General features: G+C 53.8%; 1 protein-coding gene across 6 annotated transcripts in view; it reads left to right on the plus strand.

Annotated features, from left to right (window-relative positions):
* The window catches only part of CNTN4 (contactin 4), a 765413-nt gene that overhangs the window by 680125 nt on the left and 59486 nt on the right, over positions 1-25802 (plus strand). For all 6 annotated transcript variants that reach the window (XM_066245034.1, XM_066245033.1, XM_066245036.1 and 3 more), the window contains one exon: positions 11243-11370. In XM_066245034.1, the coding sequence (XP_066101131.1) occupies positions 11243-11370 (128 nt within the window). The remainder of the gene's footprint in view (positions 1-11242; positions 11371-25802) is intronic.

Below are 25802 nucleotides of genomic sequence, written 5' to 3' on the forward strand. Positions count from 1 at the left end.
CACAACAGAACAGATCATCTCCAGGGGGACTTTGTCCCCAGGGTGTCGGCTCCTTAGCAATGTCATGGAGGCCACGTGGACAGGTCAGTGAAGGTGGGCAGGGAATGGCCTTTGGAACCCGTCTCTGCCCTCTGAACTTCATTTGCATTTTTCATCAAAATGCACTTTTTTCCCCAGGTGCAGGGGGCGGGGATGGGCAACGCCATCTTCTAGGGCTCTCACATGACTCTTTATAAACACAGAACCACAGAGCTGTCTTTCTCTAAATCAGGGTAATTGCTTCTCTCCCATCAGGCGGAGACTTTCCGTGCATCTTTTCAAATGGATAAGGAATCGGCTCAGGGACACTCTGGTTAAAATTTGTATCAGTCAGGATTCTCCTGGACCTAACGGCTCCGTGAGGAATTGTCTCCGACAATGAAGGAGGCCAACCTGTCCCACAATGTGCCACCTGCTGGACAGAGGTCCAGGAACCCGTGCTGCTATTTGGTGTGAGTTCCAGGGCCCGAGAACCAGGGGGCCGGGGCCCTGCAGCCACGTGAGCCTGGAGGTCCACGGACCAGCAGAACCAATGTCCACGGGCAGCAGAAAATGGGTGTCCCAGGTCAGGGGAGAGAACAGGTTCTCCCTCCCTTCAGCTTTTAGCTCCACCGTGCCCTCAAGAATTAGACAATGTCCCTCGCCCTGCCACACGGGAGAGCCATCTTGACTGAATGTGCCAACCTCAACGCCAGGCTTTCCCCCAACACCCGGCCGGGCACACTCAGAAATGACGTTCTACCAGTGATCTGAGTGTCCTGAGCCCCATCAAGCTGACACAGAAAATGAACCCTCACGGAAGTTAAAATGCCATTGGGATTTTACTCAAATAGCCCCAATTCACACCAAAACCAGTCCTCTTTACCCTTTAGCGCAGGGTCAGGGCAGGTGCTGCTCACGTCCGCAGCCCAGCATCGCAGGTGAATCACCAGCCTGTCCTTGTTTCTCAGGGGTGCACAGCCAGGGACCGTGCCACGTCTGTACGTCACCAACTCTGTTGGCCCTCAGCGGGACCCCCCCCTTCCATCGATAGATTGGACGAGTGAGTCTCTGTCTCTCCGTCTTTCAGCTGATCCACGAATGTTTATTCTCAAACCACGCTGCACGGCGGCCACTGCCCACAGGACACGCCCAGACGCGGCCTCCTGCGAGCAAGCTCTGCCTCCCCGCACAGCTACTCGGAAAACCGGGCACCGCCGTGGGGGGCAGGCCTTCTCGGGTTGATCTAATCTTGGCCGTCACTTCAGTATCAAAATCAATCTGGCTTGGCCAGAGTCACCCCAACAAGAGACTGAAGAGAAGGTCTGATTCGATCTGACAGGTGAACAAGTTGGGTTCATCAAAGCAGACGCCGAACGCGCAGGCAGAACTCAACTTCTGTTTTCCTGTTGAACTTAATGCGTTTATGCTTAACCCACGACCAACCCCCCAAACTGCCCTTCACCCTCCACGTGTGAGTGTTTGCCCTCTGCCCAGGGAGCGATCGCCTCTGAGGTTGCGGCTGCAGCTGGGGCGGGGCCGGGCCCACGCGGGTGGTGGGGGGGAGATAGGCCACCGGGCGGCGAGCAGGGTCAGGTCCTGAGGGCGCCCCTCCTGTCCTCTGACGGCTGCGGAGTCAGCCCCGAAGCTGCTCACTCAGCCCCGACTGGCAGCCCGCCCTAAAGGGTGGCCGCTCTCCACACCCACTGCAGGCTGATGTGTGTCCCCGAATGTCGCGTGTCCCTGAAGCCCCAGCACGGGACCTCATTTGTCAATAAGGTGTTTGCAGGTGGAACCCAGTTAAGATGGCATCGTGCGGGGAGAAGGGCGGGCCCTCGTCTGAGAGGGGGGGTCCTTGTAGGGAGAGGGGCTGTGGGCGTGGGCGGGCCCTGGTCTGAGAGGGGGTCCTTGTAGGGAGAGGGGCTGTGGGCGTGGACGGGCCCTGGTCTGAGAGGGGGTCCTTGTAGGAACAGGGGCTGTGGGCGTGGACGGGCCCTGGTCTGAGAGGGGTCCTTGTAGGAACAGGGGCTGTGGGCATGGACGGGCCCTGGTCTGAGAGGGGGTCCTTGTAGGAACAGGGGCTGTGGGCGTGGACGGGCCCTGGTCTGAGAGGGAGGGTCCTTGTAGGAATAGGGGCTGTGGGCATGGACGGGCCCTGGTCTGAGAAGGAGTCCTTGTAGGGAGAGGGGCTGTGGGCATGGACGGGCCCTGGTCTGAGAGGGGGTCCTTGTAGGAACAGGGGCTGTGGGCGTGGACGGGCCCTGGTCTGAGAGGGGGTCCTTGTAGGGAGAGGGGCTGTGGGCATGGACGGGCCCTGGTCTGAGAGGGGGTCCTTGTAGGAACAGGGGCTGTGGGCGTGGATGTGCTCACAGAGGGAAGGCGTCGGGTAGAGACAGACAGGGAGGACACTGTGTTGCCGCCATGGAGGCAGAGGCCGGGGGCGTGTCTGTCAGCCTAGGGACCCCAAGACCTGCTGCTGTCACCTGGAGCTGGGGGAGGGGCCAGGAAGGCCCCTCCTTCAGAGCCTCTGAAAGGAGCCCAAGCTGCCGGCGCCTTGAGGTCAGACTTCTGTCTCCAGGGCAGTGGGACAATGAGTTCCTGTCGTCTACAGCCACCCCGGGCGTGGTCCTTCTCCGTGGCAGCCCCCAGACAGGACTGCCAGGCCCTGTTCCCCACCCCCCAACCCCCACTCTGTTGCTCTGCTCTCTCAGTGGTTCCCCTGGGGTGGGGCCAGTCCAAGAGGGAGGGGCGTGTGGCCCTAAACCCAAAGGCTGCCCAAACGCTGAGTCCTATTTACTCAGCACAAGCCAGAGTTCGAAATGATCTCCGAAGACCGTAGGAGTGAGGTGGGGACATTAATGGACCATGCAAGCCAGGGACTGGCGGGAGCTGGACAGCCTCCCAAGTGCTTAAAGGAGCTGCTTCTCCGTGGGGACCCGTTGGTGCCCGGAGGGGACGTGCTGTGACACCACCGTGTGGTCCCGTTTGCCACGGTTATCCAGGAAGGGGTGTTTGCATAAAAAACCCCAATTATTTAAACTAAAGGAGAATTCTGTGCAGGACTGTGGCTGGGAGGTCCTTCTTCTGGTCTGATGATGAGCATCTTGCTACATGAGCTCAGCCCTGTACTGTCTGTCTCATCAGGAGTAGGGACCCCAGGTTTGGGGGTATCTGACTTACCCGGCCTCGTTCTAGGTCATCACTGGTGGTCCCTGGGTCAGGGGTCCTGTGACCGTGGCACCACCTGCCCCTTTGTGTGAGCTGGGAAGCAGGACTTGTATTAACCATGTTGGAAGTTTCACATCCATAACCATCCCTTGTAATATGTCAATCTAATTCTTCCTTTCTTCCTTCCTTCCTTCCTTTCTTTTTTTTCTTTTCTTTTCCTTTCTTGTCTTTTCTTTCTTTCTTTCTTTCTTTTTCTTTCTTTCTTTCTTTCTTTGACAGAGACAGAGAGAGAGACAGAGAGAGACAGAGAGAGGAACAGATAGAGACAGACAGGAAGGGAGAGAGATGAGAAGCATCAATTCTTCGTTGCAGCACCTTAGTTGTTTATTGATTGCTTTCTCATATATGCTCTGACCAGGGGGCTCCAGCAGACTGAACGACCCCGTGCTTGAGCCAGTGACCTTGGGCTCAAGACAGTGACCATGGAGTCATGTCTGTGATCCCACTCTCAAGCTGGTGAGCCTGCGCTCAAGCCAGCAACCTCGGGGTCTCGAACCTGGGTCCTCTGTGTCCCAGTCCGACGCTCTATCCACTGCGCCACCACCTGGTCAGGCAGATTTCTACCTTTCAAAGGTGTTTTCTGGAACCAACTGTGCATACCAGAAAGGATAAACCTACTATTATTATTTTTATTTTAGATATTTATTTTTTAATGTTGCCCCTAATGTTAGCTGAGTCATGTTACCCCTGATTGAATAATATTAAAGGTGATTTAAAATTGAACCGAACGGTCTGATACTTCCCTTGCTGGCTTGCCGAAAGGGGACCAGTAACCCATGCTTTCCCCGCACTGCAGGTTTTCTAAGTTGCATGTTAAAGGGGGTCACTGACGAGGGACGTGTCCCCTGTGACTCAGAGGCCGTCGAGGACTTGCTGCGTCTGTCACCCTGGCTGCTGGGGCTTCTGTGCAGAACTGCTCAGAAGAACCACACACACGGTCACCGTTTGGGTACATGCCTCTTCCGCAGAGTGACAGAATGTTGTGGGGCCGGCCGGCAGCTTGTGGCACCTGTTACGGATGCCCCGAAAGAGAAGGGATCAGAATTTTTTTTTTTTTTCATTTTTTCTGAAGCTGGAAACGTGGAGAGACAGTCAGACAGACTCCCGCATGCGCCCGACCGGGATCCACCCGGCACGCCCACCAGGGGGCGATGCTCTGCCCACCAGGGGGCGATGCTCTGCCCATCCTGGGCGTCGCCATGTTGCGACCAGAGCCACTCTAGCGCCTGGGGCAGAGGCCACAGAGCCATCCCCAGTGCCCGGGCCATCTTTGCTCCAATGGAGCCTTGGCTGCGGGAGGGGAAGAGAGAGACAGAGAGGAAGGAGAGGGGGAGGGGTGGAGAAGCAAATGGGCGCTTCTCCTGTGTGCCCTGGCCGGGAATCGAACCCGGGTCCTCCGCACGCTAGGCCGACGCTCTACCGCTGAGCCAACCAGCCAGGGCCTTGGATCAGAAATTTTTTAAAGGTCCCATGTCTCCAGACCGGTTGTGATTTATGGGACTGACAAGGGCCAGCTCTTCGATGGCTGTCACCCGGGGCCTCCCTTTAAGAAAGAGGGGCGCAGTACGTCTCCTCATCCCAGACAGGCCCCAGTCCTCCGCAGATCAGAAGTCTCCGAACAAGAGTGTGGGGACCTGCTTCTCTCCCCACGTGGGGTCGTTTCCCGGGTGGCGGGTCCAGGGGCCTCTTTGCGTGTGGGGGAGATTGAGTCGTGTGTCGCACATTCACTTTCACTCCTGGTCACTTTCTCATCGCTGACTTTTCTGATACGATCAGTGATGTTAAAAAGAGCCGTACGGTTAGGTCAGGGCTCACCTGCTCTAAGCCGGGAGCGGATTTCCATTTTCAGGTGTGTGTGTGTGTTTTTTTTTTTTTTAATCTATTATCACTCCTCATCAGTTCAAGGAGGAGCTCCAAGGTCAGTATTGGCAAATGCATACCCTCAGGTCCGTCAATCGCCTGAAACGGAGAATCGGAAATGAAACGGAAACTTCAGGACCTCATCAAGGAGCAAACTTGGAAATGGAGCTTTCTCGGATGGGATCCGGGCAGCGGAGCGCCACGTTCGTGCGCAGGAAAGAAATGAACACAGAAATATTCGTCGTAAAACCCTTTTCCTCAGTTGAGAGAAGATCTAAATGAGAAGGAAACAAGGGTCTGCCCATCCCCGTTGAGTTGCGTTTCGAAAGCTCCTCAGTGAGTCCAAGTTATTAGCCCACGGCGACGTGCCCGCTTTGTAGCTAATTCCTCACTCATAAAAACCCTCTATCACAAATTAAAACCAAACACCATAGTGTGCTTAGCTTTTTTCTTTTCTTTTTTTTTTAATCTGCCGCAAGAAGCGGTAAAACGTACAAGATTCGGCCGGTGCGAAGACGGGTCAGGACGGTGGTGTCTTTCTCAGACGTCCGCGGTTATTCCCCTGTAATTGAGTTCGCCGGTCTTCAAACCACAAGTTCTGTAGACAGAGCCTCAGAGGGCCCGTCCCCCCGCCCCAGTTTCAGTGCCCCCTTGTCTCCTGAACGAGGTCAGCTAGCCGTCCAGTTTGTACGGACTTACAACCCAGTTTCTGATGTCTTACTCGGTTGGTTCCTGTCACCGGGCATGCGGGGAAGGCACTGCCTTCAGCACGGATGGAGACGGGGCCGTGTGGTCTCTGCCTGCCTCTGTCTTCCTCCTCGTCTGTCTGTCTGTCTGTCTGTCTCCCTCTCGGGCTTCGCTTGTCTCTGCCTGGCTTCTTGAAGGCATGCTTCCTCTGTCCGCCAGCCAAGGTGACTGCCACCATTTCTAGACGCCTCTTCCAATTCAACAACAGTTCAGAAGAAAGAGGCCGTGGTCTCGGATAGCTCTTGGCTCTGGTGGCATGCCTGTCCCCGGACCAGTCACTGCCGATGGGACACTAGGGTCCCCTGATTGGCCGGCCCCATCTCTGCCCTGCAGAGAGTATGGGAAACGGCTTCCCCACCGGGAAAGCCAGTGCCCCTCGGACCAGGACTCCGAGGCACGTGTGCATCGTGACACAGACCACTTTGCCGTCGCTGCTGGATGTCTACCCCTCTCAGCTCCTCCTGCGTGGTAGAGGCCTCGAGTGCGGGCAGCGTTTAGCAGGTCTGCGAATGAATGAGCCCTACTTTTCACACACACACACACACAGACACAAATACACACTCACAGACACACACACACAGACACAAACACACACTCAGACACACACACAGAGACACACAGACACACACACACTCAGACACACACACAGAGACACACAGACACACACACAGACACAAACACACACACAGACACAAACACACACTCAGACACACACAGACACACAGACACACACACAGAGACACACAGAAACACACACACAGTCACACACACAGAGAGACACACACAGTCACACAGACACACACACACACAGACACACACACTCACACACACTCCCCTTCCACGACTACTGGATGCCACCCATCTGCTTCACTGGGCACAGCAGTGTGTTGTGGGATGGCAGAGGAGGGGTGCTCACAGCTGTCTCTGTCTTCACCGAGTCCCGGGTTAGCATTTGAAGCCCTGGGCCCAGGAGGGGGCAGAGCTGTGGGTCACAGAACAGTTGGGTTAGTGTTTGAAGCCCTGGGCCCAGGCGGGGGCGGAGCTGTAGGTTACAGAACAGTTGGGTAACACGTTCACGGGGTGTGTTTCCGGTACAAGGCGCTGCTCTGCTCTCTGCCCGTGAGAGACGGTCACTTCATTATTCCATTGTGTCAAGTCAGGAAACTCGGCCCAAATCACATGGCTCATTGGTGGCGTGAACCTGATTTGAGCCCAGTTTATTCCCAGGGCTTATGTTATGTTTGTGTGTGTGTGTGTGACAGAGAAAGAGAGAGGGATAGATAGGGACAGACAGACAGGAATGGAGAGAGATGAAAAGCATCAATCATTAGTTTTTCATTGAGACACCTTAGTTGTTCATTGATTGCTTTCTCATATGTGCCTTGACCGTGGGGCAGACCGAGTAACTCCTTGCTCGAGCCAGTGACCTTGGGGCTCAAGCTGGTGAGCTTTGCTCAAAGCAGATGAACCCGTGCTCAAGCTGGCGACCTTGGGGTCTCGAACCTGGGTCCTTCCGCATCCCAGTCTGACGCTCTATCCACTGCGCCACCGCCTGGTCAGGCCCAGAGTTTATGTTCTCAATCACGACACCGTATGCCTGGATAAAGAAATGATTGAATTTCACAAAAGAACAGTCATCCCCACCCCTGCCGCCCCCCTCCCCAGACTTCGTATTATCTAATTCTCATTAAAAATAAACCCCCTCTGCGGAGGGCTTCCCACGCCGACTCCTCCCTTGTCTGGGACCCTGGCCTGAGGCTGCTGCCCCTCCCACCCGCTCTGCGTGCGTCACGGGGCGGGGACGAGAACACGGAACCTGAGCCAGGCACCACAGTCTTCAAGATGAAGAGCCCAGGAGTTTGAAGGACCTTTGTCATTTCACGAGGCATGTAGGAAACGGGGCAGGAAGGCCCGGGACAGGGACCGGGCGGCTGAGGGAGGCCGGAGGGCAAGCTTGTCCACCCCCACCCCCACACACACCACGCCCCACGGGAGTTTCTGCCCTCTGTGCAGAGGAGATACCGAAGTTAGGGGTGCGGGGGTGGAAGTGACCAGGAAGACATTTCACAGAACTCCACAGTTAACAGAACTTCCTGCGTCTCTTATCTCATCGTAGAAGGCAGTCGTCACAGTATCCTGTGAGGTAAGAAAATGTATTCCATCAAGTTAGCCAACTCAAGTTTTATTCGTACAACTCGTCAGCACTGTCTAAACTCCCATCCGTCAGCAGCTTGTCCTCCTCTGTGTCTGATGACGAATCACTGTCTTCATAGATGGCCTCGTCCTCAGTTCCATCTATGGCATTGGAAATACCACAACCACTGTAGAAGATGCACCCAGTTTTTAGACCCCCCAAAAATGTGCGTCTTATCCATGGGGAAATAGTACCGGTATGTATGCATCTGTGCACAGATGGGCTGAGACCCCCGCGGCCTCAGCCCCAAGGCGCTGGGGAGCAAGGCGTACTCGGGAGGCTCGTTTTAGCACAAGACTTTGGGGCGGGGCAGGGGGTGTGTGCTCAGGCGGGAGGTTGGGGCAGGGGGAGGCTGGGTGTCCGTCAGGTTGCTCAGGGGGAGAGTTACAGGAACAGCCCTGGTGCCAGATAACTTGAAGTTTAACCCGGCATGGCAGAGGCGTGTTGGGAGGGGGCCCTGGGCCCAAACCTGACACCCAGGCCATCTATCTGATGGCAGGTACTCTCTTCCCATCCCTTAGTCACAGGCTTTGGCGTCATGGCGTGTGACCCGGGCGGTGGCTCCGGCTCCTTGGAATGACAGCGATACCACTTCAAGTGGTACATAGGTCGCCGACAGTCCTCTGTTTTCAGGACAGCTTGGGAAGAGTCCGCCCGCCCGCCCGTCCGGGTCTACGTAGCGTCCCGGAAGGTGACTTCATATCCGAAGCGCACGTGTCGCCTCCCTTAAGGGGTGTTCAGATGTCACCGTTCACAGATCCCAGCACGTTGTGTTATATGTAGCAATGTGATGGACTCCTAGGAGGCTGTCTGTGTGGTTAGTGGGGTAATTAGCACGTGATCGCCACTCCGTTCTTGGAAGTGCATCTGCCCGCGGGCCGATGGGGTGTCAGGTGCTCCCCACTGAGCAACTACTCCGTGTGTGACAAGAATGAACAACAAGGGCCTCCTCGTGCGTCCACATCCCGTGCGCTGATTGGGGGGCCACGTCGGTCCTTTCTGTACTGACTTCGGGTTGTCCGACGTCACGGCTGGGGTGTCAGAAGAGGCCGCTTTAATTACCGTATCAAAAGAAAGTGCGTGAAGGGAATGTTGTCCGATTTCCCCCGTGTACAAAGGACTGCGTGGGAGGAACGGCTTTACAGATGAAAGGGAACCGCACCTACCAAGTGCCAGGAAGTGTCCCCGGGGTCTCCCTGACCCGGTCTGACCTCGTCCTCACCCTCCGCCAATCGGAACGGTATTGCTCGCTCCATTTCCTAGATGAGAGACCTGCCCTTGGACCATGAAGCAAGCCGTTCCCGGGGCTGGGGCTGACAGACCTGGGTGTGAGTGCCTGCCTTCTGGTCCCAGCATCCTTTGCAGGGGTCTGACCCCTTCACACCCTCTCGGCATCCGGGGACCCGGGCTGGGTCCCCAGGAAGGCCATGGCCGCCCCATCCCTGAGAGCTACGTGAAAATTAAGCCCAGTATCTGTGACCCCAGTGCCTTTCAATCTGCACCTGTGGTCTTAACATGCCCGGCCAAAGCTCTGTGAACGGAGCTGTGCCCACCCTAGACCCCTTGTTTCAAATATGCGTAAGGGACTTGAAGCCTGGACTACGGCCAAGTGGTCCAGCCTCTCTGCCTTCCTGTCACATGTATGGACTTGCTCTCAGGATACTTAAATCTTGCTTCTTCACTAAGTCACTGAGGAGACTACGGAAGACAGACCACCTATCATCCTAAGTCCAGGATCCAGGAGATAGAGTCTGTGGCCAGCACCGTCCCTGCCCTCACGAAGGGTCCCATCTCTGTGCTAAGACAGTGGACAGGCCACACAAAACTCTTAGATTGCGTGGAAGAGGAAGAAATAAAGAGAGCGGCCGGGAAACCCACGTTAGAAATGCGCATCAGGAGAGGTGTGTAAGGAGAAGCCCGCCCTCGCCTGGGTCCTGAGCAGATGAGAGGGTGGCGGCTCAGCCCTGAGGTCACGGAGGCAGAGCACCCATGGAGAGGCACTGTGAGGGGGCTCCCAGTGGGGGGGCTCCCAGTCCCCCGGGAAGTTGCCGAAGGCTCGCGTGACTCGAGCTCACGGACAGGCGGACGATCGGAATGAAATCAAGGCAGCCGGAAGGACAGAGCCAGCGGTCCCATGATCCTCCGGGCCTCGCAGAGTCTAGAGACAGGACTTTGTGCCGGTGCTGGTGGGAGCCCCGCAGCTGTGAGCCTGGGTGGTGAGGGAGGTGTTCTCCACCCGGCCACGCCCCGAGGAGGACCCGGGAGGAGCCAGAGGAGAGGCTGCGATCACTTCGGAGCCTGTTCCGATTGGCCGGGTCAGCAGGAGGAGGCAGAAGGGAAAGGAAGAAGTGAGTGAGCTGGACAGACACAGGAGAGGTGGGCAGACATTTCCCTGGTGTGAGTTCCCGCGGAGTGGACATTGTTTATCCCTCCGACCAGCCTGCTGGCCAAGCATCTCACCCACCTGCCAGCTTCTGCTTCTGCTGGGGTCACGCTGGGGACGGGACAGGCTCCGGGGTAGTCCTTCCCGGCCCAGCCTCCCTGTCTGTCGGGGAAAGTGGTTACCTTCCCGCCAGGTGGCCGACAGGGGTCCCTAACTAACTATATATGGGGTCTGCGATGTGCCTTCCACACATGCTGTTCTGCCAAAGTCATGCCTGGGGGTGGAATGTTCTAATCTTTTCTTTTTTTTTTTTTTTTTTGGAATTCAATTATTGCCTCTCACAGAAAATACGTTCATTGCCCAACATATCTCAGACATAAATGCGCATAATCATACCTCATTTAACGTGTAAGCCTCTCATCGGGAAGAAAACACGTTCAACAAGAATGTATAAAGTCACCCCGCAAAGGGTTTTCTCTTATTCCTCGCCCGCCCGCAGTGTGCAGAAGCGTAGTGACCCACAGGACGCTGTCCCTTTGGGGGGGGGGGGTTGTGGAGCTGCCAGAATGGGACCGTGGTGATCTCCGATCTCACGTTTCTAATCGTGATTCCGACAGAACGTGGAGAGCCTTTCAGCGAAAGGACTGAGGACACTGAACAAGGCAGGCGCCCTGAGCACGCGCGCGAACGCAGGGCAGACACCCCGCGTGAAGACGGGACGGGCGAGGGAGGCCGCGGACGCCGCGTTGGAAAGATGACAGAAATAGCTCCGGTTAGCCCATTTTCTCTTGGTTTGTGTGCTTTGGTTTCAGGGTCACTGTTTCTGAAGACGGGCACCTCCGGATCGTCAACGTGACGAAGTCGGACGCGGGGAGTTACACCTGCGTGGCCACGAACCATTTTGGAACGGCGAGCAGCACCGGGAACCTGGTCGTGAAAGGTAAGGGCGCCCCCGGCCCCGGGGAGGGTCACCCCGTAACACACGTGACCTCACTTCCAGCCACGGCGACAGACAGATGCGGCGTCGTTCACACCCGTATCGGCGGGTGTCGCGTGACCAGGCGGGTGTCACGTGACCAGGCGGGTGTCACGTGACCGGGTCCGTTCATCGCGGCCCACGTGATGCGGGGGATCCTCCTCAGAGCCGCGGGCTGGTCGTGATGGTGACGGAAAGGCTATCTGATTTCGGAACCGCCCAGTACGGTTTTGAGAACCCCAGCCGTTGTGTCTGGTGCCGTCAGGGCGACGAATGCTCTCTTCGGTCCTTTAATTAAATTCCTCTCCACCCTCTCTGGGTTTGACATCCATGTCCACGAACACCGTGCTGACAAATTAAAAACCCACACTCGAGGTTCTATTTTTAGCAAACCTTGTTTAAACAAGGACGTGGGTGGGCGGTTTGTAAAAGGGCACCCGGTGCCCTGGCTCTTCAGGGGCACGAATAAGGATGTTCCTACAAGAAGGGGCTCCGTCTGTCCTCCTCTGTGCTTCCCTGTGGCCACCCAGCCGACCCCGCCCGGTTCCAGGAAATGAAACCCCTGCATGGCACCACACAGCACACTGTGGCCGGGGTGCCCCATCAGTTATGACAGGATGTCCCTTAGGCGCCTAGCACAGCACTGGGGGAGCCTACTCAACAGCAGGTTGATGGGATGGACCCCCTGACCTTTCTAAGTGAGGATTGTGAGGGTGTGGCTTTAATTTGCATGTCATTTGCATTTCTATCAATCACTTCCTATTGGGGCCCAGTCTTAGAATGGTTGAGTTAAAGGGGTCTTGGTATTGATCTGGCTGAGGAACAGAAGGTCCGGCTGGAACTTTCTCTGGGTCACCAGTGGCAGAAGGGGACGGACATTAACCCGCACCCGGATATTTATTTCCCCACTTGTTTCTCCGCAGCAGGGACAGGTGGGTCATACCTCACTAGGTCCTGCTGGGCCCTGTGTGGCTAGCTCCCTCCATGAAGTAAGAGAGTCTGAGGCAAATAAAAATATATCCCCCAAAGAATATTGGCCTCCATTGTAATTGAAAAAAGGAAAGTTGAGGATCACCTAATTGCATATTCCAGGGCCCTGGGAAGTTGGAAAAGTGTTACCCTTCCGGAAAGGTGGAAAAGTGTTGCCCTTCCGGGAGTGTTACCCTTCTTGACTGTAAACACGCATGTCTGTGCAGGTGGACATCGGAAGCCCGGGAGGCGGAAGTGAATCCGTGTTTGGAAGGACTTCGCCAATTCATCTATTAATTATTAATCAATAGTTCGTTATCCCCTCAGAGCAAAAGCACAGGCGTGTGACCAGCCAGGGGCTCATTCTGTGCCACAGGCAGAGGGGCCGGAGGTTAGATAATCTCTGGAAAACAGCGTTCCAGCCGGGGGTCTTTTCACCCCTTGGGTAGTGAGTTATTTTCATGCTCACTGGCCCCTGGGAGTGAGGTGTTTTTGATTTTTTTTTTTTTTCAAAAAATGAAATTAGTTCCAGTTCCAGTTTTATTAACTAAAAATCATGTTTGTTTGATAACCTGTTTATGGAAACAAGAAGAACATATAAATACCTTTGCCTTTTTTTAATGTTGTCTCACACATGTACGATGGTACTCTGGGTGGTCAGGAGGCCCGAGGACGTCCATGAACGTTTGGACTACTCAAGGGTTAAAGTGTGCTTCCCCCCTCCACCCAGGAAGCCTGGTGACCACCCAGGACCGCAGGGTTTCAGAGCGGGTACCCGTCAGAGTGTTTGTTAGCTGCGGAGATGAAAGACAACAGTGAGCAGCAGTCTTCAGAAGCAATTAGGGAGTGAGGCTCAGAGCCAGAGAGGTCTGGCTCTGCACCCCCTTTCTCCCCGTTCTCGGCTCCGTGACAGTGGACAGATAATTAGCCTTTGTGGGGATAACAGCACTGCCGACATCGCAGGGCTCTGGTGGTGGCCGAGATCTTTTGTGGTACGTAATTAGCATGGTGCCTAGCGCTTCGGAAGTGTTAGCGGTTGTTGCTGTTGTGGTTTTAACAGAATGGCGGCACCTTTATTCTAAATCACAGCAGATGAACATGCAGGCAACGTCGACCCTCCACACGCGTTAGAATCATCAGCAAAGGGAAGGGAGCCCACCAAGAGCAGTAATTGCGCGTGTGAAAGGGTAGACACGTCTGAACATGGAAGCCACACCCGGGCAGTTCTGTGTTGCCGAAAGTGGGGACTTCCACAGGAAAAGTACAGATCATGTCCTGCATTTGATTATCGTTCTTCTCGTCACCAGCCTTGACTTTCTCAGCTGCCCCGGGGGTTGGCAGACAGGCGGCCCTCTGTTTCCACCAGAGTCCCTATCCCAGGAACACCTGCAGCCCCAGGGCGGAAGCTTCGCCCGCCGGCCACGTGGCTGGCTCCCTGGGCTCTTGGGCCGAATTGCGGCCCAGAGCCGCAGACACGCCGGTGATGACATATGCCGTGGTCCTCTCGTGTTTCGGGTGGATAGACATGTGGCAGAGACAGTAACTTCTACCTGTTTTAAGAAACTGAATACTTCTCTTTCTTGCCGCTGTGTTAAATGTTCACAGCGGTCCCCCAACAATGGTGCAAGAGATCGCTTTAGGCAGTTAGTTCACAGGTAACCCGGGGTTGCTTTATTTTAAAATAAATTAAAAATAAATTTCAGTAATGATTTGCTTCTTTCAGTGTGTATTAGAAAAAACACGAGTTTTCCATTTATAGGGAAAAAAATTTTTTTGAATCTCCTTTTAAAATATATTTAGGTAGGCCCTGGCCGGTTGACTCAGTGGTAGAGCATCGGCCTGGCGTGCAGGAGTCCCGGGTTCGATTCCCGGCCAGGGCACACAGAAGTGCTCATCTGCTTCTCCACCCTTCCCTCTCTCCTTTCTCTCTGTCTCTCTCTTCCCCTCCCGCAGCCAATGCTCCATTGGAGCAAAGTTGGCCCGGGCACTGAGGATGGCTTCATGGCCTCTGCCTCAGGCACTAGAATGGCTCTGGTCGCAACAGAGCAACGCCTCAGATGGGCAAAGCATCGCCCCCTGGTGGGCATGCCGGGTGGATCCCATTCAGGTGCATGCGGAAGTCTGTCTGACTGCCTCCCTGTTTCCAACTTCAGAAAAATACAAAAAAATAAATAAATAAATATCTATATAGATATATAGATATATAGATATATAAAGAAGTGAGTCATTATAAAGCAAAAACCTGCCCTGGCCAGTTGAGTCAGTGGTAGAGCATTGGCCCAGTGTGTGGATGTCCTGGGTTCGATTCCTGGCCAGGGCACACAGGAAAAGAGACCATTTGCTCCTCCTGCCCTCCCCTCCCCCTTCTCTCTCTCTCTTTCTTTCTCCCTACTCCTCCTGCAGCCATGCCTCGATTGGTTCAAGCAAGTTGGCCTCAGGCACTGAAGATGGTTCCATGGCCTCTACCTCAGGTGCTAAATAATGGCTCAGTTGCTGAGCAACAGAAGCCCCAGATGGGCAGAGCATCGCCCCCTAGTGGGTTTTGCAGGATGGATCCAGGTTGGGGCGCATGCGGGAATCTGTCTCTCTGCCACCCCACTTCTCACTAAAATTAAAAAAAAAACCTGAAAAGTCCTAAATATGCATTGTTTTAAGTGGATATGCAAAAAATCATGAAAGCAGTATGTGAAGCTTGAGAAACATGGTCTCACTTTCAGGAGTGTTTCAGTGGACTTAGGAACAGGATTTAGAAGGACGTGTGACCAGGTGGTCAGTATGCCCCGCTTCTGTTGGGTGCATGATTTGCTGAGGCACCTTTGAAACGGGAATCCCCTCCCCCAAAACATGGGGAGAGAGAAGGACTGGGCAGGAGGAGCCTGGTGTCCTGTGAAGAGGGCAGAGATGCGCAGGGACCAGTCACGACGCAGGACATCCCTCCCTGCAGCCGACAGAACTCACTCGTGTCAAAGTGAGAGCTCTTCCTGGTCACCTTCTCCACAGAGGTCCTCTGATTCTCATATCATTCCTCTTGATGAAGTGGGGGGAGGGTGGAAAGCATCATGGGCTTTATCTGGTCACATTGTGTACGGGCGGCAAGCCATCCTGCCCCTGTGAGTAAGGTCAGGGTCACCGGAGGGAGCACAAGTCCCCCCCTGATGGGGGTCAGGGGCCGGGTCCTGACCCCCATCAGCATTAACAGGAAGTGTGTGTGTGCAGATCCTCCCCGCGGAGGACATTACCATAAACTGAGACGTGAGCTGTGGACGCCTGCCCCGTAAAGCCCGAGAGAGGCAGAGAAGCACACTGTGAACTCCTCGTGAACCGTGCCAGGGGCGGACGGGCACATCAGAGCGCCCCAGCCCTGCCCTCCCCTGCCATGACCCAGAGCGGGACCCCGCGCTGGGTTTTCATTCCACGTGGAAATCTACAAAGGGACTGACGGATCAGACAAGGTGGTGTTCTCTGGCCAGGAAAGGTGCTTGTATTCGCTTTCATCTCCTGAGAATGTCCGGGGTCGGAAATGCAGGGAGGTCAGCCCTTCAGAACTCCTGTCTCTGACCTTTTTATGATAATTCTATCATTAACCTCACTTTTAAAATCCAATTCTCTTCCTCCTCTCCTGCACCTCCTCCCCTCAGCCCCGAAGCTAAAGATTGTGTCAAAGGCAGGGTCAGTAAGGAGAGGAGGAGCAGGAGGGGACACGTCCACCCCACCAGGTCCCGGGGGGGGGGGGCACGGGGGGGGGGTTCACTTATAGTCCATCTCTGGCAGGCAAGCCCCGAGTGGGCAGATACTCCGATTCCGCCTGAGCCAGCCGCTTCCAAACCTCAGAGCTCCTGCAGATGCCGGGGATGGGGGGTGTCCTGATGATCATGCCCTCCTCTGACTTTCTACATTTTTAACCCCTTTGAGTGGTGAGTTTTCTTCATGTTCGCTGACTCCCTGGAGTTGTTTTTTTGGGGTTTTTTTTTTTTTCAAAAAATAAAATGAATTCTAGTTCCAGTTTTATTACACTTAAAATCCTGTTTGTTTGATAACCAATGTGTGGAAACTGGAAGAACATACATTTGCCTTTTCTTCACGTTGCCTCACACATTTTTAAAATATATCGATCGTCCTCTGGGCGGTCAGGAGGCAGGAGGACGTGCATGCGCGTGCGTACTGCTCAGAGGGTTAAATCCGGTTCTGTTCTTCAGATTAGTTATTAGCGTGTTTGGGATTCGGGTTTGCGGTTCTCATTTAAAGCAGGAACGGTTCTCAAGTCAGCACCCCCCACCCCCCACCTTCTCCCCCACCTCCTAAGATGTCGTCTCCGAACTTTACGCCCAGACGGGCTTTAGCGGTTGCCTACATCACTAAGAAACGTCCGCAGGACACGCGCATCCGCTTGCAACCCCGCACGTGGCGATTCCCGCAGTCTCCACGGCGGAGGGATCCCGCCGTCCCGCGCGATGCCAGGTGTCACGTGGCAGGTGTTGTGACGTTGAAGTCCTGGAGGAGCGTAACTTAGAGGCTTTGTCTCGGGTGTAGTTCAGCCAGAGGACCACAGTAACAGCAACCCACCCCCCTGTGCTCACCCTGAGATGCAGGGCGGTCAGCCGTGGCCGCCATGACCCTCCGTACTTAGCTTGCTGAACTACGTCCAAGATGACCTTGACTACCCTGTAGCTGGTGGGACGGGACGGCACGTGGCGCAACCCTGGCCTGCTCCAAAGGACTCTGCACGTGCCCCCAAGCACAGTGGAGCGCTGCGCAGTGCTTAATAGAAACACTATTAAGTACTTAATAGAAACACAGAGTCCTCGGCCTCCCCCTACCCTACGACCTCCAGGAGACCTGAAAAATGTCCATTTCTAATCAGCATCCAAGTTGATCTTTTCACACAGCCACGTCAGAAAACATTCCATTTTGGGGGGTGGACCCAACCCCGTGGCTGCCTGGTTCTGTGTAGCCCAGAAGCTCACAGTCATGTCCACGTGTTTAACTGGTTGAAAAAAAAAAATTCTGTTTCTCATAGGATATTTTTAGACGTGAAAATGTTATGGAATTCCCATTTCGGTGTCCACGCCTACAGCGCAGGGGGACGCAGCCGTCACCTGTCGGCGTGGTGACCGTGATTGGCTTGCGGGAGCGCGCGAGTCTGAGGCTGATTACGAGCCGGGATGAGCAGAAAGATCTCTTTCCCGGGATGTCAGCCGCACCCCAGTGTCCGAAGCGTTGACCTCAGTCCTGGGCGCTGAGCTGAAAATCCCGAGGAGAGGTGGTCAGGGCACTGATGGAGGGAGAGGAGAAAAATAACTTGGTCGATACCAGGAGGATGAATTCAGTTTGGTTCTCCAGGGTCGGAGGAAGCCTCGAATGACTGGGACCAGACTGTTGGGCCAGGGAGAGTCTCAGAGCAGAAAACACGTCACCTGGGGCGACAGGTCCCTTCCTGTCTTCCTGCTGTCGCCAGCCTACATCAGCCAGCCGCTGGTCCACTGTTAGCAACAGGCCACTCGGGCTGTGGCTTTTCTCTGACCAAGACATAGCTTTTCTTCTGACGTCTGATACATAAAATTTACCCTGATTTCATCTGGAGAGAGAAAGGTTTTATTATTATTATTACTATTATTACTACTACTATTTGTTTAATTTTTTAATTGGGTACCCAGATTGCTGGGGTGGGGGTAGATTTTTTTTAGAAAGTTAAATTTAATGGAGTGACACTGATCTATAAGAGTACACAGGTTTCAGGTGAACGTTTCTAAAGCATTCGGACTGTTGACTGTGTTGTGTGCCCATCACCCAACATCAAGTCATTTTCCGTCACCGGGTATTTGTCCCTCTTTACACCCCCTCCCCCCCCCACCCACAGATTACATAAACAAATTTTTTTTCACTTACTGATTTCAGAGAGAGAGGGAGGGAAAGAGAGAAACATCGATTTGTTGTTCCACTTATCTGTGCTTTCATTGGTTGATTCTTTTGTGGGCCGTGACTGGGGATCGAACCAGCAACCTTAGCGTGTCAGGACAATGCTCTAACCAAGTGAGCTACCCAGCCGCGGCCCAGAATGACTTTTATCGTAAGAAAAAAAAATTATACTTCAACTATCTTTGATAGAAAAAAAAAGAAGACATCGGTAGATTTTAATGACAACCACATATCTTTCTAACATGAAATTATTCTGCATTCTCGTGTGTGTGTGTGTGTGTGTGTGTGTATGTATATGTGGCAGACAGATAGAAAATCTTCTTACCAATGCAGTGTCCATAAAGAACATCACTGCCGTGCACCCTATAGAAGTCCTTCTGCCTCAGCTGTGAGGCGTGGAGAGGTATCGCCTTCTCCGTGTGGAGCGTGACCGACCCGATAATGAAGAGTCCTTCCACTTGGAACTTCTTTGAAAATGCGTGAGAAGCAGCGCGCCTCTTCTGTGTAAAATTACTCAAGGCCTCTCCGTATCTCACTGGGGCTCCATCAGAAATCGGTACCCAGCAAGTGGCATTTGGCGGCCAACCCACAACAGGAGCTTCTCACAATGGGCCCGTGTATCGGAATACATTTCAACCTAATTAGAGGCCTTCCACTGGAACCAATTATTTCTCAGCCCTCATTAAGGGTCTTTCTAATAAGATTAAGGCAAATTCCGACCCAGGGCATCGAGAGTCGGGAAGAAAAGTTTGTTGTTAGAAGGGCTAAACGCTCATTAGGATAGGTCCCCTGGTACAGGGACGGTGGCCAGGAGATTTCAGCACGAGAGCCTATTAGATCTGAGACCTGCCCGACTGGGGCTGGCAGCCATTACCTAAAACAGGAGAGTCCTTATAAAAGAGAGAGATAATTGTGCCTCTTGGTCTTCCTGCATCCGCAGAGCGTGATATAACCTGGAACTCTACCAGGACATGAAGCCAAGGTCGTGATGAAGTAGGGCGTAATTAAATCCCCCGACGTTCGCGCGGGCCCTAATGAGGACCACGTAGACTGAGCAGATAGCCTGCCTTGACCAATTTCGATCATGGCCAGAACAATCCCCTTTTATGGTCCGGTTCCCACAATAACAGAGCCTCTCATCGTCCGTCACGCTGAGGTCGAACTTCACGCAGACTGCACACCGTGACGTCCACCCTGACTCCACCCTGCCTGCCCCTTCTCCGTCCTCGGCCGAGAAGGAAGGTGTCATTCCTTAACTGTCGTGTGTCTCAACACCAGCTCGGCCCTTTCCGATGAACGCCTCTACGCTGAGGGCAACTTCACATTCTTGCTTTTGGTGTAAAACACGCACACACACTCACACACACACATACACACACATACACACACTCATGCACACACACATGCACACTCACACACTCGTACACACACACACTCACACACACACACACATACACACTCACTCACACACCATGGGCCAGCAAGCTTTTGGAGAAGCATCAACCTCCCTAGGAAACCGGGAAATGGGTATTTAAGCACCAGTGTGGTGTGATTATTATTTTTTTTTAACATATAGGATCGTCAAAAGATCGACATCTAACAGAATGTCTTGTCGGTGAGGTCAGGAAACGGCGGTGAGCCGGTGCGGTGGAAGGTGGGCCAGCTCCGTGGCCCAGCGCCTCTGCTTCTGGGCGGGTGCCCTGCAGCCCAGCACCCGTGTCCACTGCATGGCACACGTGTGTAGGACGTCGCCGTTGGTAACGACAAAAAATAATGCCACAGCACAGGAGGAGCAGGACAGATGGCAGTGTCTTACATGTGCCTGTGAGGTGATTCCACGTAAAACGAGACGCGGAAAATAACGCCGGGTAACTACGTTGAAACGTAAAAGCGCGTGTTCCACGTCGGCACCGCCTCCCGGCGGTCTGTGTGGGGGCGGGGTCCCTGGTGAGGTTGCGGGATAGAACTCGAGCTGTATTGATGACGATAGCTGATTAAGGTAAATTTGTTATGTGTTATCCGGCGGGGAAAGGCTGGAGGTCTAGAAGAAATGTTAAAGATCGTTCAGTGTAGGACTGGGACCCACACGTATTGATAAAAAAAATATATATATATATTTTTAAATTGCAGTCTGATATGTTCACTATCTCAGAAAGAAGATCTCAGCTCAGACTTCCTCTACGCGGTCAGGTATTACCGTCAAAACCATCCAGATAGCGGACCTGAGTTTCTGCTTCCCTCCCGGGTGTTGTAGGCGAGAGAAAACCTTATTCCCAGTGACAGTTAACCCGTTCATCCACATACTCGCTTCTTTGAAAGCGGAACGTAGTGGGCGGATGCTGGTTCACAGAACAGGGCGGGCTTGGAGTGTACGGCCCAGCATCACACCGTCGGCGCCCTCCGGTGGCATTCAAACACCAGGAATGAAGTATCAGAGAGAGAAGTTAAGGAGACCGTTCCCATTACTATTGCAACAAGAAAAATAAATGAAGTGCCTAGGAATAAATTCAACCAAGGAGGTTAATGACTTGTATTCAAAAAATTACAGGACATTGAAGAAAAATACTGGGGGCAATACAAATTAGTCGAAGCATAGATAGACCATGTTCGTGGCTAGAAAGAATGAACATGATTGGCCTGTCCATACTGCCCAAAGCAATCTACGGATTCAGTGCAATTCCTAGTAAAATACTAATGGCGTATTTCACAGACCTAAAACAAATATTCCAATAATTTACATGGAACTAAAAAGGACCCTGAATAGCCTCAGCAATCTTGGGAAAGAAGAACAAAGTGGGAGGTATCACACTTCCTGACATCAAGTTATACCAGCAAGCCCATTGTAATCAAGACATCATGATACTGGCATAAGAACAGGAGTACAGATCAATGGAACAGAACAGAGAACCCAGAAATAAACCCACGCCTTTATTTATGGTCCATTAATACTTGACAGAGGAGGCGAGAGTATACAATGGAGTAAAGACAGTCTCTTCAATAAAATAGTGTTGGGAGAATTGAACAAGGCACATGCCAAAAAAGAAAAAAAAAGAAAGAAAGAAAGAAACTAGACCACCAACTTCCACCATTCACAAGAATAAACCCAAAAATGGGTTTAAGAAGATTTAAATGTAAGTCACCAAACCACAAAAATCCCTGGAAGAAGACGCAGGCCGTAAAAACCTCAAGGATCTCTTGTGGCGATGTTTTCCCCTGATACGGCTCGCGGGCAAGGGAAACAAAGAGGAAAAAAAATAAACAAGTGACATGAGGCTACATCAAAACTAAAGAGCTTTCACACTGCCAAAGACACCAAGTACTTCCTCCGAAGGAAAACACTGCTGTAAAATGAAATAAACGGTTTATGTCCTAATGAGCACTTATCAATCACAATGAACAAAACAAACCCCACAGAAAAGGGAAACAGAAGATGACTCTTTGGCTTCATTAAACGTGAGGCGCATAATTACTTTCTTTCTTTACCCGGCAACGCAGAGGGGCTCGTGTAGGTTTAATTGAACTTATTACCACCAGCCAATAATAAGAAGTATATTGAAGATATCCATCTGGCTGGCCCGGGGAACCTCCCCTGTCTCATTCTCCGCGGCTGTCACAGTTCCGTACTAATTGCCCCATTTCAGCTGTTTTTATAATCCGCGTGATTTAGCGATCGACCTGATGAAACTCTTCCTGGAGAGGAAGTTGATATTAAAAAGCATAGATCTCTGACCCACCTCTGCTCCCACTTCTGAACACATCCTCCGAGTTATTAAAGTTATATATTTCTCAAGTACGTAAATAAAGACCCACCCCTGTCTCGGGCATCTCTTCTGAGGTGATCTCTATCACCTTCCCATCTTGCCTCTGAGATGGCACCCCAACCCCGCTGCCGAGTGGGGGAGCGACTGCGTGTGCGTGTGTGCGCGCGCGCGCGCGCGCGCGTGTGTGTGTGTGTGTGTGTGTGTGTGTGCTGGGCTTTTCGAGGCACGGAGTAGGGTCGAGGATCAGTATGGTTTGTTCTCGAATACGGCGCGTCTTCCTTTTCTGTCGGCGCCAAAGCCGAGGCGGGTTTTCACTGGCCCATCGTGGGGTCAGTGACGGAGGAAGGGGAAGGAAGCTCTGGCGTCTCCCGTGCCCGCGTGCCGGAACGACCTGTGGTTTGAGAACGACGCGCTGCAGGGGACTGTGTGCGTGTGCGCATGCGTGCGCGAGTGCGCATAAGTGTGCGTGTAAAATCGTTCATCTTTCTGCATTTTCGAGGTGGTCCCCGTGGGGGAAGCGGACATGCGGTCCCGATTCTGTAAAAGACTAGTTTCGTCTCCTCCTGAACCCTGAACCGGAAGAGTCGTGTCAGGATGGCTCACGGGCGACGCCCACCCGCCTTCCCTGGCGTCTGTGCGCGGTGCCCCCCACCCCCACCCTGGGCGGGAGGGCTGCCCTGTCTCAGAGGAGTCACCCCACCGAGCCAGGATTGAATTTCTCCGGCTGTCACGGGGCATCAAATCTGAGCGCCGCGTCCAAACAGACCGTGCGTGGGCTGTGAGGTTAAGTGCAGAGTCAGACCCGGGTGAGTAGAAGCGAGTTAATTAACATCGCCGTCACCTCTCTCTGATGGACTCCAGCCAGAGCGGGGGCTGAAAGGTGAGAATGGCCGCCTCTCCCAGGCAGCCGTGGAAGGGCGGGAACGTGACCCAACCCTGAGAGCCAGCGTGGCCTTCCACGTGGGTCTGCCACCACGCTCTCATCAGCGCGCAAACATCCCAGAAAAGTTAGCAGCTGAAAAGTGGCACCACCTGCTTTGCACGCGTCCCGAGCTGGAAAACACGTCGCCCATCCCTGTATTAAGGCCCCCTCTTCTCTCTCTCTCTCTCTCTCTCTCTCTCTCTCTCTCTCTCTCTCTCTCTCTCCCCCTCCAGTAGCAGAACTGCTGACCTGTCAGTAAAGCTCGGATTCTGTCTAGAAGGGTGAGATCCAGGCTGTCCAATGGGACTCGCCGTTTCTTCCCACAGCTTCCCTAAGCCACGCCCACTTCTGCTGTAACAGGATCTGTCTGTCTCCCTGGACACTGCCCTCAGCCTCGGTAGGACCTCTGGCCACCATGCTATTTGCGTTCACACTTCTTGACGGGCAAGACAATGGGAATCAATTTATCGGGCCAGTACAGGTGCTGAGGGGACTCCCCGATGCAGCCTGATATGAGGGAAGAGTCAAAAAATACAAAAGACACGGGCATTCCCTGCCCGCTAGCCGCCATGGGCCGTGCCGCGGGTCCCCAAGCATCACAGCCGCTGGGCGTCCTTGACGGCCTGTGCTTTCCTGGACCCTCCCCTGGACCCGTGGAACAAACATCTCCAGGGGTGAGGCCCAGGAATTGTCGTGTTGAACAGGCTCCCCGGGGAGATGCCTCCCTGTGGCTGAAGTGTTGGGAGCAGATGGCATTATTTGTGTTCAAGGAAAGGAAAACATTTTCAAGAATGAGACCAAGCCAAAGAGGAAACGGGTGGCCTTTTCCTTACGGGTGACGTCCAGTTCCAACGGATGTCGGCTCCGGGGAGACACTGTGGGAAGCATCCACCGTGAGCTGGTGGCCGGAGGGGCCTGCTGGGGCCGCGACAAGGCCTCTCTGCGTTCTCAGAGCCGACGCCGGGGACGGTGGCCACGGCCCCTGTGAACAGCACTCGGTGGTACCGTCCTATGAGGTGCTGTGGCTTTGCAGATGTGTTCCTGCCCTTGTGTTTTTCTGCCCTGGAGCGAAAGCAGGCCCCTGGGTGGGATTCTGCCACGTTGACTTCATTTCCTCATTTCAGCCTCCCTCTCTGTTTCTCCCAGCGTGAATTTTGCCATAATCAGCAGCGCAGTGTGGGTTGAAAAGGTTATTTTGCTAATTATGAGCAGCAGAGTCTTAAAATAGAGTCCTGAAAAACACTCTCTTCTCCAGTGTAATCACGGGCTGGGGCTTGAGGGCGTTCAATATGCGATCACCTTTGTTCACCGCCTGAGTTTGAAACCCCTGGAGAGGAATGTCGAGGTCGGCGGGCAGAGAGCCACCCGGTGTCAGCTCTGGCACTGATGCATCTGGTGGCAGAGATGGGGGGCAGGCACACAGCACGACGGGGGTCCCCAAGGCAGACGTCCCCGTTCGGAGGACTTGTCTCTCCCTGCGGAACATGCAGAATCAGGCCAAGATCAAGGTTTCCAGCCCCCTTCCGGGAGGAAGGGTGGTCGGAGCAAGAAGCTCTGTGTGGTCTTCTCCCGGACTCACTGGTTAAGGAGCGGGAGAGCAGGAGCCAGAGGCACCAGCCGTGTCTCAGTGTCGGCCGTGGGCCAGAGCGTGTGAGCCGGTGGCTCTCCTACCCGATTTGACTTGAACCCACAGGCCTGTGTTTGGCTGTGAGCGTGTGCGAGACGTTGGGATGGGAATGCTTTTCGACAAGAGAGGTGCATTCTCTCGGCGGACCCCCAACCTCAAGCATTCCCATGGTCTCATCTCTCCAAATCTTCCACATCAACGACCCTGCCAGGCCCCCCTGCATGCAACGGACACACAGGAGTAAGTGAGTCCCATCTCTCCATGGAAAAGGCCAGGCGGCCTTTTGATTATTTCCACTTATTTATTTCTTATTTATTTATTTATTTTTTAGGGGGTATTTTTCTGAAGTGAGAAGCAGGGAGGCAGACAGACTCCCGCATGTGCCCAACCAGCATCCACCTTCATGCCCACCAAGGGGCAATGCTCTGCCCATCTGGGGTGTTGCTCTGTTGCATCCAGAGCCATTCTAGCACCTGAGGCAGAGGCCATGGAGCCATCCTCAGCGCCCGGGCCAACTTTGCTCCAATGGAGCCTTGGCTGCGGGAGGGGAAGAGAGAGACAGAGAGGAAGGAGAGGGGGAGGGGTGGAGAAGCAGATGGGCGCTTCTCCTGTGTGCCCTGGCCGGGAATCGAACCCGGGACTTCCACACTCCGGGCCGACGCTCTACCACTGAGCCAACCGGCCAGGGCCTATTTCCAATTATTAAATTAAGTACTAAGTGGATGAAAATGGACCACGATGGGGTAGGAGAAGGAGGAGGCTGACAGAAGAGACTCTCTCCAATCTGTCATTCCGGACACCATCTGCCCCGAATGTGCGTGTCACTCCCTGTCTGTGCCGGGAGATGATCAGTGGGAACAGGGACCCATTACCGGAGCAGACGTGGTCCTCTCGAAAGCAGCCAGTGGTTCACCAGACAAGAAAACACAAGTCATTATCTTTGAAAAATCGGCAGCCGACGGAGGGAGGTTGTCACCTCTCACCAGGAAACAAATTAGTCCCGCCTTTAATAAGACTCTGTCTCCTTCAGTCACTGGCGGAGGGACGCCTGTCAACGCCCTCAGCCCTGGCGTGCATGTGGATTAATGGCGCCCAGCAGTGGTAATGGAATGCCCATCGACGGATGTTCTCACTGGAACAAATATTTCCAATTGACTTGGCTAACGTGTTCAGATGACGAAACGAGTGCTCAGCTTCGGCT

Source organism: Saccopteryx bilineata, chromosome 10 (assembly GCF_036850765.1).
Source record: "Saccopteryx bilineata isolate mSacBil1 chromosome 10, mSacBil1_pri_phased_curated, whole genome shotgun sequence".
Lineage (NCBI taxonomy): Eukaryota > Metazoa > Chordata > Mammalia > Chiroptera > Emballonuridae > Saccopteryx > Saccopteryx bilineata.